Source organism: Rhinolophus sinicus, linkage group LG13 (genome assembly GCF_036562045.2).
Source record: "Rhinolophus sinicus isolate RSC01 linkage group LG13, ASM3656204v1, whole genome shotgun sequence".
NCBI classification, from domain to species: domain Eukaryota; kingdom Metazoa; phylum Chordata; class Mammalia; order Chiroptera; family Rhinolophidae; genus Rhinolophus; species Rhinolophus sinicus.
In genome coordinates this window covers 41,908,487-41,924,795 of record NC_133762.1, presented here as the reverse complement: position 1 = coordinate 41,924,795, position 16,309 = coordinate 41,908,487, and the positions used below count along the sequence as shown (strand labels likewise).

General features: G+C 37.8%; 1 protein-coding gene across 6 annotated transcripts in view; it reads right to left on the bottom strand.

Annotated features, from left to right (window-relative positions):
• The window catches only part of ATRN (attractin), a 132,960-nt gene that overhangs the window by 76,651 nt on the left and 40,000 nt on the right, over positions 1-16,309 (bottom strand). For all 6 annotated transcript variants that reach the window (XR_012491426.1, XM_019733755.2, XM_074318233.1 and 3 more), the window contains exons 4-8: positions 13,991-14,119; positions 10,058-10,263; positions 8,395-8,563; positions 1,775-1,865; positions 602-845 (exon numbers count right to left, since the gene is read on the bottom strand). Coding sequence is in view for 5 of the 6 variants with exons in the window: in XM_019733755.2 (XP_019589314.2) it covers positions 602-845; positions 1,775-1,865; positions 8,395-8,563; positions 10,058-10,263; positions 13,991-14,119 (839 nt within the window). In the remaining variant the exon portion in view is untranslated. The remainder of the gene's footprint in view (positions 1-601; positions 846-1,774; positions 1,866-8,394; positions 8,564-10,057; positions 10,264-13,990; positions 14,120-16,309) is intronic.

Below are 16,309 nucleotides of genomic sequence, written 5' to 3'. Positions count from 1 at the left end.
CGGCCAAACTTAAAGCTGTGAAAGGTTATGATGTTCTAATATACCATGTAGAAAAAGAATTACATTACATTTACAAGACTCAGATTCCCCTTAGTTGAACACTTCCCCTCAGTTCCCCATGACCGTTATTGACCAACACAAAGATGGACTTCATGGGCCTACTCTCTCAAACACCAATTATAGCTGGTACTCCTACTCTACAACAAGAGATAAAATAAAATTTAACCAAAGGAAAGATTACATACTACGGGGTAATCACACTCCCCTAAACCAATTTCTAAAGGGCTATCCACATACTTTCTTTCCTCAGAATATTTGTTTTGAACCCTTTTATTTATTTATTTACTTACTTACTTCATTTTCAACACCTAAAGCATTTAGTGCCATCTTTGGCTCCTTGCCATATTGACATTAACAAATCTATACTACACAGCAGCATCAATGATCTGAATGTCACTAGTAATACATCAACGTTAACTGCATTTCAAGATAAAGTACTGAGTTAAGGTTAAGTTAAAGGCTTGTTAAACAAGTCATAGTAATAAGGGTAAAGGTTTCAAATGTGACACTCAAAAAAATCCACTGGAAAATATATACTCACTCAAGTCATATTCCTGTACATTGCTTATATATCCATAAAGAGGGCAGTGACCAAAGATGACCAGCATGACTACTCGTCCAGTTTTCAAAGTGACAATGTGTGCCGAGTGCCCAACCACTGCATACTGTTCTTTTGCTTTAGGGGTCAACAATACCCATGATTCATTATGAATATGAAACACTCTCAATTCATTGGTCACATTCCCTGTTGAATCAATTTTTCCTCCATACATGTAAATTTTATCCTAGGAAAAAAATGTGAACAAAATTCTATAAAACATTGAAAGGATCAAATCTGAGAACAGTAAAGGAGCAGTCCAAAACCACAATATTATGCTTAGCTTAAAAAGTGTTAGTAAAATGCACCTTTCAGTAAAATACAGGAAAAGGATGGCAAAAAAACAAAATAAATCATATCTATATCTCCTAACATTTCGCCACTTTTCTTGGACTTCCTCACATGAGATCTTTTACAGTAATAAAATGACTTGAAAAAATAAAGCTGAAAAGTTCTCTCATCCTACCATAAACCACAAAAACAAGGAAATGAAAATGATTGTTCAGTTATATTGCAATGTGGCTGTTCTTGGCTAATCTTGCTAATGAACATAAACACTAATCTATACTATATTAATTTTTAACCATTTAGTACCACAATCATAATATCCCAGTACAATTTGAATCCTTTAAAACCTCTCGGGTTAAATTAGTTTCAGCTTTAACTTCTGCTTATACATTAGCCAACTATACACCCTCCCAAAACAGAAAATTTTCCTCCCAATGAAAAATTTGTCAAAATTTGACAGAATCAGAAATGATTCTGTCAAAATCATAGAGACAGAAAGTAGAATGGCACCTGTCAGCAGCTGGGGGAGAGGGGAATGAGGAGTTATTGTTTAATGGGCATGGAGCGGCAGTTTTACAAGATGAAAAGAGTTGCAGAGATGGATGGTGGTGATGGTTGCACAACATTACGGTACGAATATATTTAATATTACTGAATTTTACACTTAAAAATGGTTAAGATGGTAAATTTTATGTGATGTGCATTTTACCACTATCAAACAGATTAGGGAAAATAACAACACTAAATAGCTTTTCAATCACATAATATGATAAAAGTCACTGTGGAAGAGGTGAGTTTCTAGCAAAGTACAGAGTGGAGATATTTTACCTTGTATAATGCTAAAGAATGACCATATCTAACAACCACATTGTTCACAGAAGGATTCAGTGCAAGCCACTCCCTAGAAGCAAGGTCATACCTATAAAACAAATAGATCATATTTTCACCCAAACAACAAAATAGAACATTTCGTACTCTCTTATTTGTGATATAATCCAGTTTGGAGATGCTCATTACATCTGCCATGCATATGGGGAGGCACCTGGGCAAACAAACCTAACATCTGGGCCCACTGTGTACATGAGAACTCAGGCAGGGGCACTGAGCTACACACCCTCAGAACAAAAAAGAAATAAACCTACTGTAAGTGTCTAATGCTTCCTGAAAACCTCTTCTACACACAATCTAAATCACTTAAAGGGTAGCATCATACTCAAGAACTTAAACTTTTATTACTATAATTCTTCCTTCATTTAATCACGTGAAATTGAAGACAGGTACTAAAAAAGGGATGATAAGTAAAAGAAAATTCCTAACTTTCCCTTTTCTTTATCTAATTGATTTTTTAAAAGTAGCATTTTGATTACATTATGAATACATTTTATACCAAAAAAAAATGCCAAAGAAAACCATTGTATCGCAGCTTAATCACATTCAATATCTTAGAATATTCACTTTTATTTTATTTTCTTTGAGGAGAACATCACTATTGTTCTTATTAAAATCATAATACTCATTATGAAAAATTTAACCAATGCAAAAATATAGAGCTAAAATCTTAAAATATGATCCCACATTTCACCACCTAAAAATGAGTATCATTAACATTAAATAAACATAATTTCAGACATTTTTCTATGCATATGTACAGACACAAGAAGAAATTGACAATATATATTTATATAAAGAGGATCATGCTATAGATGATACTTTTAATAAATACTGTTAATCTAAATTTTTATGTAATTTAATAGAATCAAAGGGAAACCAATGTTACTATTATACTTTAAATGTTTATTTATTTTCTATATATTTCCCTGAATAAAAGTTATTTTATTATTAAAAATATTATTATATTAAACAAAATGTAAGGAAGTTTTTATCACAACATAATAGCAAAAATGAAAGAAATGTCCATCAATAGAAAATAAATTAACAAATTATAGTATATGTAATAGAATTACACAAAGCAAAAAATAAACTCAAACATATCAACATAAATCTCAAAACAATTCAAAGCTTAAAAAGTGAACTACAGCACACTGTTTCTATAAGACTACAAACAGAAAATTTATTAATTCTAATATATGTTTATATATAAGTATGAAAATATGTGAACAAATGACACCACAAAATCAGGATATTGATAATCTCTGGGATTTTGGAGAGGCATGAATGAGGGGGTCTTTAACTATATTAACAATTCTTTATTTCCTAACCAGAGTGGTAAATGTATTGGTATTCATTATTTTTCTCTAAACCATTCCTTTTGCCTTAAATATTTTATACATGATCTGAAACAAGTTTAACAAAATGGTGACATTTATTAAATATGAATAGTACACAGATTAACACCAGCTATTATTTTATGTATTGTTTGAATATTCTACTCTTTTTAAAAATGAAATATTTAGGGGTTGAATTCACTTTAAAGTTACACACAATTTAATTTTGGACAAAATCGACTCACTTCCTGCTTTAAAAGTTGAAAACCTCAGCACTCGCATTTCCTCCTATATGATTTTTACATTGTCAAGGTTCGTAACATTCACATTCGGTTCTATAATTCTATAGTTATTTAGTACTAGTGCTATATTTTAGCTGAATCAATCTCTTCACAGTCCTCTTACCTTCTTCTTCAGTCGTTAATTCTTAATTGGCTGGATTTTAGCCTAGTAGCCTTTTAGTTAAGCTCATACATACTCCTTTCTTTAAATTATTTCTTTAAGAATAGTATTTGCTTGCTAGCTTTACAGTTGAATGACAGCTTGGCTGGGTATAATGTTCTTGGGTTACCCTTTCTTTCCTTCAGAACTTTGCAGATGCTGCTCCCTTAAACATTAGTACTGAACTTTGCTATGGAGAAGTCTGAGGCCAGTCTGAGAGATGGCTGATTTTTCTCCCTTTTATGTGGTTTGCTTTTCTGCTTGGAAGCCTGAAGAAGTCTCAATCATTCTCATTCTTTCTTCCCCACACCTCCTTTCCTCCCTCCCTCTCCCCTCCTCATTCTCTCTCTATATATCTTCCTTCAATGTGTGTGTGTGTGTGTGTGTGTGTGTATATATATATATATACACAGTACTGTACTTTACTTAAGGTAAAAATAACTGAAATCCATCCATGGAAATTGAATGCATACCACCGCAACACTTCTGTGGAGTTCTGACTATGAAAAGTGTTTCCTGAGAAGGACTACCGAGACTTCTGAAAACATATTTACATCTGATATTTAAGCCATAGGCCTGTTTATGCAAGATTAAAAGAGGAAAGAAACAGAGGGAGCACAGAAACAAGACTCCAAATAATTCAATCCACATCTCTTTCAAGTGGCATAGGATAGGGGGTGCCCAAACTGTATCTTTATGCACTTTGCTCCTCCTCAGTCAAAAACATGTCAGCCTAAGAGCTTGTTAGAGACACTAAGGGGCTGGCAGTTCCCCATAACCCGAAGAAAAGAACACAAGGATTGGAATAGCACATGTATTTTAGGAAATTTTTATAGTTGTTCAATGACAAGACCTGATTTGATCAAGTTACTGAACTTTTAGGATAAAGGACAAATTATTGGCTGGAAAGCCTCATGTAGTTCTGTACCTCCTGCTGGTTGGGGTCATGTGCAGTCTCTGCAGACCTTTGCTGTTGTCTTTGGATGGCCAGATGCTGTCATTGGAATACCAGGCCACTGCAAGTGGTGGAGCATGTGCTTGCAGCATCATGGTCACTGTATTACCAGCCATCCAGGAGTTTCTGAGAGATGGCTGCAGCCCTATGGAAGACTATCTATTTCTGAATCCTGAAGTCTGTCTTTGCTTATCTCCTTGTCCAGGTCTTAGAACTAGTTGTTCAGTATTCCATTATCTTGGACTCAGCTTCCAGAAGAAGGAGCATTTATTTGGTGCTTGGAATTTCTTATATTTTATTACATCAGTATGTTCTTCTCTTGCGTTTGCTTCTCTGTGTTGTGAAAAGAGTGACAGACTGTTGTATACCTTTTGATAACCTTTATCTTTCAAAATAGAAACAGGAAGCAAGGCTATTAGCTGAGAATTAAAATAGGAGAAAATGTGATGAAGATCTGAAAAATGAAATCAAAGTATGACAGCTGAGCAGAATGAAAGAGGAAATGAGAAAGAATTAACAGACTGCAAACCCTCATGGGAGTCAAAGATTGTGAAAGTTTGCCCAACTTCCAGAATCCATATGTGCACGTCTTTTGCCAAATTTGGGCAATTTTTAGCCACTATGTTTTCAAATACTTTTTCAGACACACCCTCTTTCTCTTCTTTGTCCAGGACTCCTCTGGTGACAGAAATGTTAAGGTTTTCTTGTTATAGTCCACAGGTCTCTGAGGTTCTGTTCATTTTTTAAAATCCTTTTTTCTCTCTGTTCACACTGAGTAATCTCTATTGTTCTACCTTCAAGTTCACTGATTCTTTCCTATCTTCTCCATTCTGCTGTTGAGCCTATCCACTGAGATTTTTGTTTTGGTTGGTTTTCAATTCTAAAATTTACATTTGATGTTTCTTTGTATCTTCTATTTCTTTGGTGAGACTTTCTATTTTTCATTTGTTTCAGGTGTTTCTATAAACACTTGTTGAAGCATTTTTATAATGGCTGCTTTAAAATCCAGTCATATATAATTCCAATGACTGTGTGGTCTTAGTGATAGTTATCCCTTGATTGCCGTTTCTCATTTCTCAGTTTAGATTTCCCTGGCTCTTAGCATGACAAATGATTTTCCATTGAAATCTGAACATTTCTGGTATGACGTGAGATGCTGGATCTTCTTTGAATCTTCTGTTAGAGAAGGCCTCCTCTGACATCACCCCAGTGGTGGGGGAAGAAGGATGAATCATTACTGCTGCTACTGCCAGGTGGAGGTAGAAATCCAGGCTCCTCATAAGGTCTCCACTGACATCACAGGGGTGGGGAAGGCCTCATTACCACCTGGTGAAGAAGAACGTCCCAGCTCCCTAACTGGCCTTCTCTAACACTACCCTGGCAGGGAGGTAGTGCACCTCACTACATCCTGGCAAGGGTGGAAATCTAGACTCTTCACTCAGACTCTGGCAGGGTTTGGGGTGGGGTCATTGTTCTTTCTGTGGTGTTTGTTTAGAGTAGAGTGGTTATTGTCTAAAAGTTTTCTGTCTTGCTAAGCTGTCCCTTTCCTGGTCATTGGGCTAGGTAGAACAGGTTTTCCTTAGGGTTTCTTGAGCTGGTTCCTATTGGCATTTCCAGATTGCCAACTTTTCCAGCATCAAGTCTCACATATATGGGACAAAAGGAAAACCCTTGGAACCTACCAATATGTCATTTTTTGGGTCCAGAGGCTCCGCACCAGACTGTGTCCTTCTTCCTACCTTTCAGGGTTGTCGGGACAGAGTCCCAGAAAGCAGTCTCCAGGCTCTTGGCCTCACGTGGATAGGTGCTGGCCCGGGTAGTAAATGGCCGTCAGCTATGGCTAATTGACCATCAGCTGTGACCAGTTAGCCAATTAGCGACTGATATAACTGCCGCGGCTGCACTGGTCAGTCGGTTGGTTGGTTGGCAGGCAGAGAAGCAGACAGCAGGTTGCAGGTCGTGTGACTCCAGCCTCCAGTGAGACTATAGTGCCACCAATGAGACTATAGTGGTATGACTCCCCTGTCTATGGCTCCGTGTGTGTTACTTTTTGGCCTAGCCATATCCTGCGTTCTTATGCGGGAAATGGGACTGGAGGCCCCGCAGGCGCCCCGCACGCCAAATGGCGCAGCGAGCAGGGTCCCCCGCATGACAGGGGTTTTCTCATGTTTGTTTTATATGTAATGTCCAGCATTTTTAATAATACTTACCATGAAGAACAGGGGAAAGTGACTTTCTCATTTCTTTAAATGTTTAAAAATTTTCTTTTTCATATTCTATTTCTAAAGGAGTGTAGTTACTTGGTGTTCCTTCTAGGTGTGTCTTCAATTCTGAAATTACTTTAAAATTCTTTCCTAACATCTATCATCTTATTTCTAAATTTTTCTAGTTTTGATTATATTCATCTTTCATGTCTTGTATCATTTTCTTATTGTAGTTAATTTGTTTTGGAATTGTTTTGTTTTGTGAGCATATTTTTCTACTATCTTTCATGTATGAAGGGATGTTAGTCTACTCCTTATTCTCTTTTTTCTTGAAATAACTTTCGATGAAATTTGACCTTGATATTTTTTTGTTGCTCAATTTTAAAATTACTTTTTCATGATTTCTCACAGAAAAGGCTTGGTATAAGACAGTGTTTCTAATTTCTCAACTCTCTAGCTCACTCTTCTGTTGTTGTAGTGTAGTGTCAAATACACAGCAGCTTATTCGTTGAAATCTCCTGACTTTGTTCCCCTCCCTGTTAACCGGACTTTTTTTCACTTTGTCTCTATTGCCCTTTATCTTATTCAATTTGAATTCTATTTCCAACAGTTTCCCCTCTGTGTGGAACTTTCTCAGGCAAAGAGACTTTGGCTGGTTCATTTTGAGAGCTAATAAGGTATAAATTGCTCCCGCCCCTTCAAATCCTATTACAGATGCCTTGAACTCACCCCATTACTAGAATATGCAAAATCTTTCCAATTCTACCTGTTGTTCCCAAAGTGTCTGGCTGAGCTTCCGAGAGTTTTCCAGGTGTGCTGGAGCCTGGCGGGGGACCCACTGCTCCCCTTTGCTGACTCTTGCACAGATGCTGATACCACAAAACAGGGGTTGCAGCTGTCAGTAGTTTAGCCCCACCTGACCAAGTTCTGTTATAGATGCGATCCACGTGTTTTGACTATGTTTTCCTAGTTGTTCTCTGGGTTTTAATGAGTATATTTGGGCAGGCTTCAGAAACTATGCCACCACTGCTATATTTCCAGAATCCCTTAAAGAACAAATGCTGGTTTTTAACAACCTTCATTAATAGAAAATGCCTAGAAAACATTGCCAGGGGACAAAATCAGCATAAGTCATGTTGATAAATTTCTCCCCAAAATCAATCTCCATAGCTAATTTCACTGTGACATATTTCGCCCTTCAAGATGAGACCAGCATGGGACCAGCAAATATGACCTTGAACCCTAGAAAGTATTAGATAATGGCATTATTTCCACTAGCAAACTATAAATGCAAATCATCTGATCTATAAATATATTAATTAAATGAAGAGATAAACTAATCCCCTATTTATAGAGAACCTACTATACATACCTAAAGCAAAATATACGAGATAGTATCTGGAAAAGATGAATTATTGCTTACTACAATGAATTCTTTGTGACTTCCGATTTCAAAAACTAAGAATATGTCAAAAAAAAAAGTCTGGACTACTACAACATATTATTAACAGGGATTTTCCCCAGGTCATGAAATTACTGATTATTTCTTTTTGCTTATCACTAATTTATAAATTTTCAAAATGAAAAACTAAGCTTCTTGCAAAAGTGTTTAAAACCACTTACGCTAGAACCATGCTGAAATCTGAGTGGTTGAACATATATCCTCCAACAACCCACATTATATTTCCATTGACCACAGCTTTGTGAGAGGCTCTGGGGAGCTTTAGGTTAGAATATTCCTCTTGAGTCCAAAATGACTGGTTAGCTGGCACAGGAATTGAACATCCAGGACCTAATAAAACATAATAAATTAACTTCACAAAATGCAGCTTTAGAATTACTGCATTTCAAGTTTTAATCATCTAAATGTAATAAATGTCTAAAGAATATTTAGTCTTTCCTTTAGCATCTAAATATCAGATGAATTCCTTTAATTTGTGCTTTTAATTTACTCAAAGCTAGTGACCAGAAGTAATCTCTCATAAAATTCAAAATCACATACTTTCTAATGGCGATCTGACCATATCCAGGTTAGCATTTTTCAGTAATGAAATACTTGCTTAAAAAGCCCTCAGAGGAAAGAGTGGACAAAGAAATTACTAGGATTGAATTGAAAACTTTAGGATTAAAGTGTAAAGACTAGTCCTGGGAGTAATAACACAAATTATGCATTTCCTGGAAAATCAAGAAACTCCATTCTTGGGAGGTTTGGCTTCTGCTGCAACATTTGCACAGTGGTAGGTACTCAAATATTTTAATTAACTCCTTGATGTCAGCTATATCGAACAAACTAAAGCATCTAAACAAGTACATTTCCTTTCAAAATAAAAGAGATATGAGGAAAGGGTAAACATATAAAGAAAATCAGCAACAGGGGTGGACGGATGGCTCAGTTGGTTAGAGTGCGAGCTCTGAGCAACAGACTTGCTGGTTCGATTCCAACATGGGCCAGTGAGCTGTGCCCTTCACAACTAGATTGAAGACAAAGAGCTGCCACTGAGCTCCCAGGTGGCCGGATGGCTCAGCTGGTTAAGAGCACATGCTCTCAACAACAAGGTTGCCAGTTCGACTCCCGCAAGGGATAGTGGGCTGCACGCCACCCCCAACTAGATTGAAAAAAAAAATAAAACAGCAACTGGATTTGGAGTTCAGCTGTGCCCTCCACAACTAAGATTGAAAGGACAACAACTTGACTTGGAGCTGATGGGTCCTGGGAAAAAACACACTGTTCCCCAATAAAAGTCCTGGAAACACATACTGTTCCCCAATAAAGTCTTGTTCCCCTTCCCCAATTAAAAAAAAAATCTTTAAAAAAGAAAATTAGCAACAGCTATTATCACTCACTCCTTAAAGAATTTACTAAAGCTTCTTTAATAATTTTTATGTGCAGATAATTCCATTAGCTAGCTTACTGCTTTAGAATTTTACTAATTGACCCCAATTTCCTCTGAATTTATTGAAAGTTGCTGAGGAGATACCATTGTCAGCTCTTGTCCCACCTCCCAGCTTGGTTCTCTGCTAGTATGTCTTCTTATGGCTGAGACCAAGTTCTCCAAGCTTTCATGAATGAATTGCAAAGAATGTCAAACCCCTCCACAATTCTAGAGACCACAATCACACATCTATGAAATTCAAAGATTTGTAAGAAGCTCAATAAAGAGATGTGAAAAGCTAAACATTACCTGATATTTGACTAACATAAAAGGTATAAATGCTAGGGCCAATCTACAATTTCCTAAACCAGGAATACACTATACGTTGTAAGAAAAATGAAAGAAACTCCTACCCTGCCACTCTGAAAAGCAGGCACATCCTCTAACATCACTTGAGTTGCAGATGCCTCGATGAGGAAAACCACAGTTATTTACACAGTGAGGAATGTCACATGCTTCACCTTTCCAGTTTTCAGAACATTCACATTGAACAATGTTGCTGCTATTACTGATCTTACATTCTCCGCGGCCTGAGCAATTATTCGGACACATGTCAAAACTATAAAAACAGTGGGAGAAAATGAAATCAACACAAAGCAACACTTGCAATAACTTAGCAGAACTTCCTCCCCCACAAGGTTTCAGAAACCCACTGTCTCCGGTTCATTCACAAGCATAACTAAGCATAACTGCAGTACTTACCATTCAGCCTAAATGGGGTCACACAACACTGACTGCATAGCTAGGGCAAGTAATGAAATCAAATTGACCTTTTTGGATTCTCCAAAGAAAAGCAAGTTAAAGAAATTACAAAGAGAGAAGAGAGCCTTAGCTTCTTAGGATAGGATGACCATCCTATTCTTGGTAGCCCATAAATGCTGAGTATTACAAAACTACCAAATGCATGCTTGCAAGTTTGGAGATGAAAAGGATAAAACAAATTGCCAACAATACACTACCATCCTTATGGTATATAAGTATCTTTCTGCATAGTCTCCGAAAGGTTATGGAATTTGTTAAAGATTATATTGCCCAGATTGGTATGTTTAAAATTCCTCAGTAAGTTTATCTACTCATTTCAGATGGCAGAAAAGGGAAGGCCAGTTGAACTTAACACAGGAGTTTAACTATGTCTCATAATAATGTGACTTAAGATAATTGTACTGACAGCACTTTGAAAAGACATAATTCAGATTTTTAAAAGGGGAAGGATAACCAAACTGTTAAGATACTTTCAGAGTGTAGATTTCTTAGAAGACCTGTAAAGAAAACCAAAAAGAAATGTGGTAGCAAAGCACGTCAGAATATCAGGAATCAGTTACAAAAACAAGCTAATTAATGTTCATGCCTACACCCAAATATCAGTTCATGATATATTTATAATAAAATTTTGTAAATATTTCTATGTAGTATTTTTATAACCCTTATTATAATAAATGCATATGCCTACCTTTCAAGCTCCAGTAAAAAGAATAAATATTCAGTTATAAAGCTGAATGACATTCTTGCAGGCCTCTAGAAAGTGGTGCCTATTGTCTCTATATAATAATACATATGTATAAGTAAAGCTTCAGTGAAGGCCAATTTCATTTTTATTAAGAAAAAGGACTTGCAAGACAAAGTTTACAAAAGATAGCCTAAATTTCAGATTGGATTTGTTATGCTGAAATGGCTATGATAATCACACTTCATTTTTATAAAAGGCCTAAAAGAAAACTGAGGTAAAGCATTTCCATTATGTGCTCAAACTTGGCCTTACACTAAGCATATGTCAATTTCCTGCAGACAGGCTTATTAACCATACATGAGGGAGTAGGACATAACCGAAACTTAATGTTATTGCAAAACAAAGAGGAGGAGGTAACACATAACACCTTTTAAACTGAAGGAGGGAAAGGATAATTTCAACTTCCCCTTGAACTTCAACCTCTCCACTCAAATGCCTTTAGGCATAGGTTTACTTCAAGTGCCAGAAATAATACTGAGCACTCTTTAGAACACTGAGTTACATCTCAAACCATAAGATTTAGTTTTGAATCTCTAAAACGTGAAAATGGCAGGTGATACATCAAAGCATCTGCTTGTATATCTGTCTAAACTGAAATAATGAGAAAATTAGTCTAATTTTCTGTGCTTAAAATATGACTCAGCATGAGACACAAAATGGAGTGCCAATTTGTATGAAAATAAAACATAACCTTTTTCATTCTTCTTTTAAAAGAAAATTAACAAACACCTGACTAACTGTGGGTATAAGTCTAAAGGGTCCTCCAGCTGAAGTCAGTCCAAAGCTGGGATTCAGTGCAACCTGAGGACATTGGGAAATGAGTGATAGTGCTATATGTATGTGCTCCTGGGCGTTTTTCTGGGAATGAAAACCATCATTTCATTTGGCTTTTCATAGGGTCTGGAACCGCTAAAACAGTTTAGGACTCTTTTTTAAATAATAAAGATCTTGGAACCACAAAGCTAATACAATTTACGATAACTTCTTCATTTCTTCGTTTAACAAATACTAATTCTGGTCCCTAGGGGAGGATCAAGGCTTTCCCCCACGCCAATCAGAGTAAGAAACACCTGCAGTCCTGGGAGAGATACTGGCTACAGGGGTAGGAGAAGAGCTCTCCAGTGACGATGGGCAAAACGCTTCCAATGTCGAGGGGTGCCTGAATTGCCTTCTCTCCTAGAGTGCTCCCTCCCTGGAGTTTCTCTTCTCCCCCAGGGCTGCTACCGTGAGGGGCCATGTAACAGTGAAGCCTGTGCCCTCTAGCCCCTGACCTAGGAACCTATAGGGAACCCAGAATGGGCCCTGGATGAACGGCTAGCTCAGTGCTACTCAGAATGTGGCCCACAAACAGGCGGCAGCAGCATCACCCAGGAGCTCATCAGAAATACAGATTCTCAGGCCCCAGCTCTACTGAACTACAGTCCCTGGGTAGGACCCAGGAATCTGTGTCTTAACAAGCCCTTCAGAAGATCCCTGTGCCTGTGAAGTTTCAGAAGCCCTGGCCTAAACACACATCTCCCCTTCAGAAAGGGACTTCTGCAGTGTCCCACTCTCAGTGCCATGACTGTCTAACCTTCCATCCTGAACTGTGTCCCCACCAGGCCCGACTCCACCCTCCCCAGCAAAGGTGACCTAGGGCCTCCTTTGCTTACTCAACCTCATAGCTGTCAGCTTCCTCCTTGAGACTTTCTCCTCTGGGCTTGTGACAAAAAAGCCACTGGAATTCCTTTGTCCCTTAGCTGTCTTCTCCTTCCTGTACACATGCCCCAAAGGCCAGTCATTCACTGTCCATGTGCCAGTGACTCCCAGATGATATCCCCAGCCCTGACAGCAATTCTGAGTTCTAGATCCAAACAGCAATGCCCTGCTTAGACATCTCACATGGACCCAACCAAACTCATCAGCCTCTCCCCTCAGCCTTTGTGCCTCCCTGTGTCCCTAAAAACCACCTTGCTGGACCTGTGATAAGCTGCCTAGGCTGCCAAGTCACAAACCCTAGGCGCCTGAAAGACTGAATTACCATACCAATCATGACAGAGATGGCTTTAAATTGGCCTGAATGAATACTGAGATCCTGAGAAGAAAATGGGCAGAAAATGAACTCAACATAAAGGTTACCAGTGGAGGTTACTGCCTAGGCCAGGAGCTGGCAAACTTACTCTGTAAAAGGCCAAATAGTATTTTAGGCTTTGTGGGCCACAGAAGCTCTTTATCACAAATCACTTGTATATAGCATTTTATGAATTTACTTATAAAAAAGAAACATTTCTTAAAAGGAAAAAAAGAAAAGACACAAGTTAGTCTCCCTACTATCACAACAAATTCCAAAAGCTGCCTAAGTCTACCTGTCTACATTTCCTTTGTAACCTCAACTAAGTTGTCATCAATGGGCCAACTATAAAACTAGTACATGAAAACTACTATTTATTAAATTATACTTAGCAAAATCCCCAATGTTTTTATCCATTAGCAGCTAAATGCCCTCTTCCAGGAGAAGCTCAACAGCAGCAAGACCTGGTTGAAACTATGGTCCCACCATTTGACAGTTTACTGTTTCCTACCCATTTCCTCAATTATAAAATGAGTAGAAAAACACGGCCGTACCTCACTAAGTTTTTGTTGTTGTTTTTTTTAATTTAAAGGATAAAATCCATGCAAACTGCTCAGTGCAATGCCTGGCACACTGTAAGCCCTCAATATATGTTAGTCATTATTATTGTTAAAACAAAGTGCATGGTCTTTTGAATACAACCACGAATATTAGACTTAAATATCTTACTTGTAAGTTATATTAAATCCAGTCAAATTATAAGCAGCATCACTAAAAAAATGCAGCAGGGCATAACCTGATGTGGCAACAACCTCGGGGACAGTCTCGTTGCCATCTCTCTCGGGAACGATGAGGCCGCTGAAATGAAAACACATTTCTTATAAAGGGAGGCACAATTACAGACACATCACATGATGACAGACAAAATTCAGAGATGGAATTAATCCTTACAATTTAACAAAAACACTTCCACGAAAGGGGAAAATTCTGTGATGAAATGTGTGATAAATGCATGGTGCTACCCTATTATCCTATTGTTCTGGATCCTCTGAGGAACAGATCCGAATCTCTTGCTAGGCTTTCCTTTATTCCGGGTTATATTTTAATTGAGATTTTTATTTTTTGTATAAAACTTTTTATAAGGCTTCTTTGAAAAACTGAGTAAACCTCCATCACAGACAGTAACAAACTTTATTAGATGATGAATGCCGAATATTCATTATCAAAAGACATGAAAAAGTAAAAATATAAATAAATAAGCTTGATAAACAAACACCCATAATCCCAACACTATTAGCATTCTGATGTATTTTCTTTGCCTAATTGATACCATAGTACTTCTTATATTCTATTTTACAAATAATATACCATAAGCATTTCTTATGTTACTAAAAGTTCCTTCATTGCTTTTAGGATCTCACGCAGAGCCCAGCATACAATATTTGTTGGGTGCCTGGAGAGGGAAAGAATTACTGAGTTAAAGGGTCTAAATGATAGCTTTAAGGCTCTTGATCCATAATACCAACTTGCTTTTCAGCAGAGATATGCCAACTTGAAATCCCATAAAGAATGAAAGGGTCCATCCTACCTCACCCTGCCAACAAGGAGGATTTCCAGTCCTATTTTAGCTTAGCTAATTTAAGAAGTGAAAAGTGGTTTTTTAAATTGTGATTCTGAGTTTCTTTTATACTCCTGAGGTTAATCATTTTCCCTATATTTACTTGCCTTCTGCATTTCTTCATGCTCACCTCTTTTGCCCAATTACCACCACACCACCTCACTCTGTAAAAGCCTTAATCCTTACCAGGCACTATGCAGTCTGCTCCACACACAACCCCACCCAATGAGTAAACATCTCATCTATTACTCTCTTCCCTTCACTCATTGACCACAGCCACACTGGCCTCTGATTTCCGAGGGCACACACCAGGTAAACTCCCACCTTAGGGCCTATAAAAATCTTAAATGCTCATTCACTATGACCTAGCAATTCTATTTATTTGTAGAAGAAACACTTGCTCATGTACACAAAGACAAATATACCAGAATCCTACATGCTCATCCACAGGAAGTTGGTTGAATGAATGATTATATATCTGTAGGTCTGGCAGGACTTAACAAGGAGCTTATCAAGGCATTCTGATTGGCAGGGGGTAAAACAAGCTGCAAAACAATGGGCCTAGTGTATGTGTATATTTACATGTATTTCCATATGTTCATATGAAAATGACTGGAAGAGTACAAAGCTGGGTATGAGGGGGAGGAGGGGACAGGATCTTCACTCAATGAAACTTACAAAACAGTGCCGCATTTTCTATAATACTATATATTCAACTAACAAATATTTACTAAGCACTTACTATATGTGAGGCACTATTCTAGGTACCAGGAATACAAGAGTGAAGAAGTTCCTGCCTTTATGGAGTTCATGTCAGAAAAACAACAAATAAGCCTAGATACAGCCCACTCCCCCACCAGGTATGGATATACAACGCCAGGCAGAGATAAATGCTATGAAGGGAAATCGAACAAAGAACAAAAGGTGCTACTTTAGAAAGAGCAGTTAGGAAAGGCTTCTCTTGCAAGAGGTGATATTTGATCAGAGACTTAAATGAAGGTTTCAACTATCATCACACTTTCATCGTTTTTAGACACCAGAACCCTTTAAAATGCTGAAGGAGTACGTACTTGCAACAGCAGGGCCACCTAGAAACAGGTATGTTAAAAGCAATTTTCCCGTAAGAAATACTGGCACAGGGACGGACCAGGAGCTTCAGTCACACGTGGGAGACCCTGCACTCTCTGTTAAGCTACCATGAGCTTCAGGATCAGAGATATGAGCTCCGATCCTTGCTCCATATGCCTGGGTACGTCACTGACATCTCTGAGCCTCAGCCTCCTCAAATGCACAACGAGAGAACTCCTATCCCCCTCACTCTCAGGGATGCAATGAGAATCACACTGTCAAAGCACGTGAAGCGCTTCAACAGTGTCCCACGCTAGGAAGGGCTCGATAAGTGATGGCTAATGGTATTTATTACTTATGTG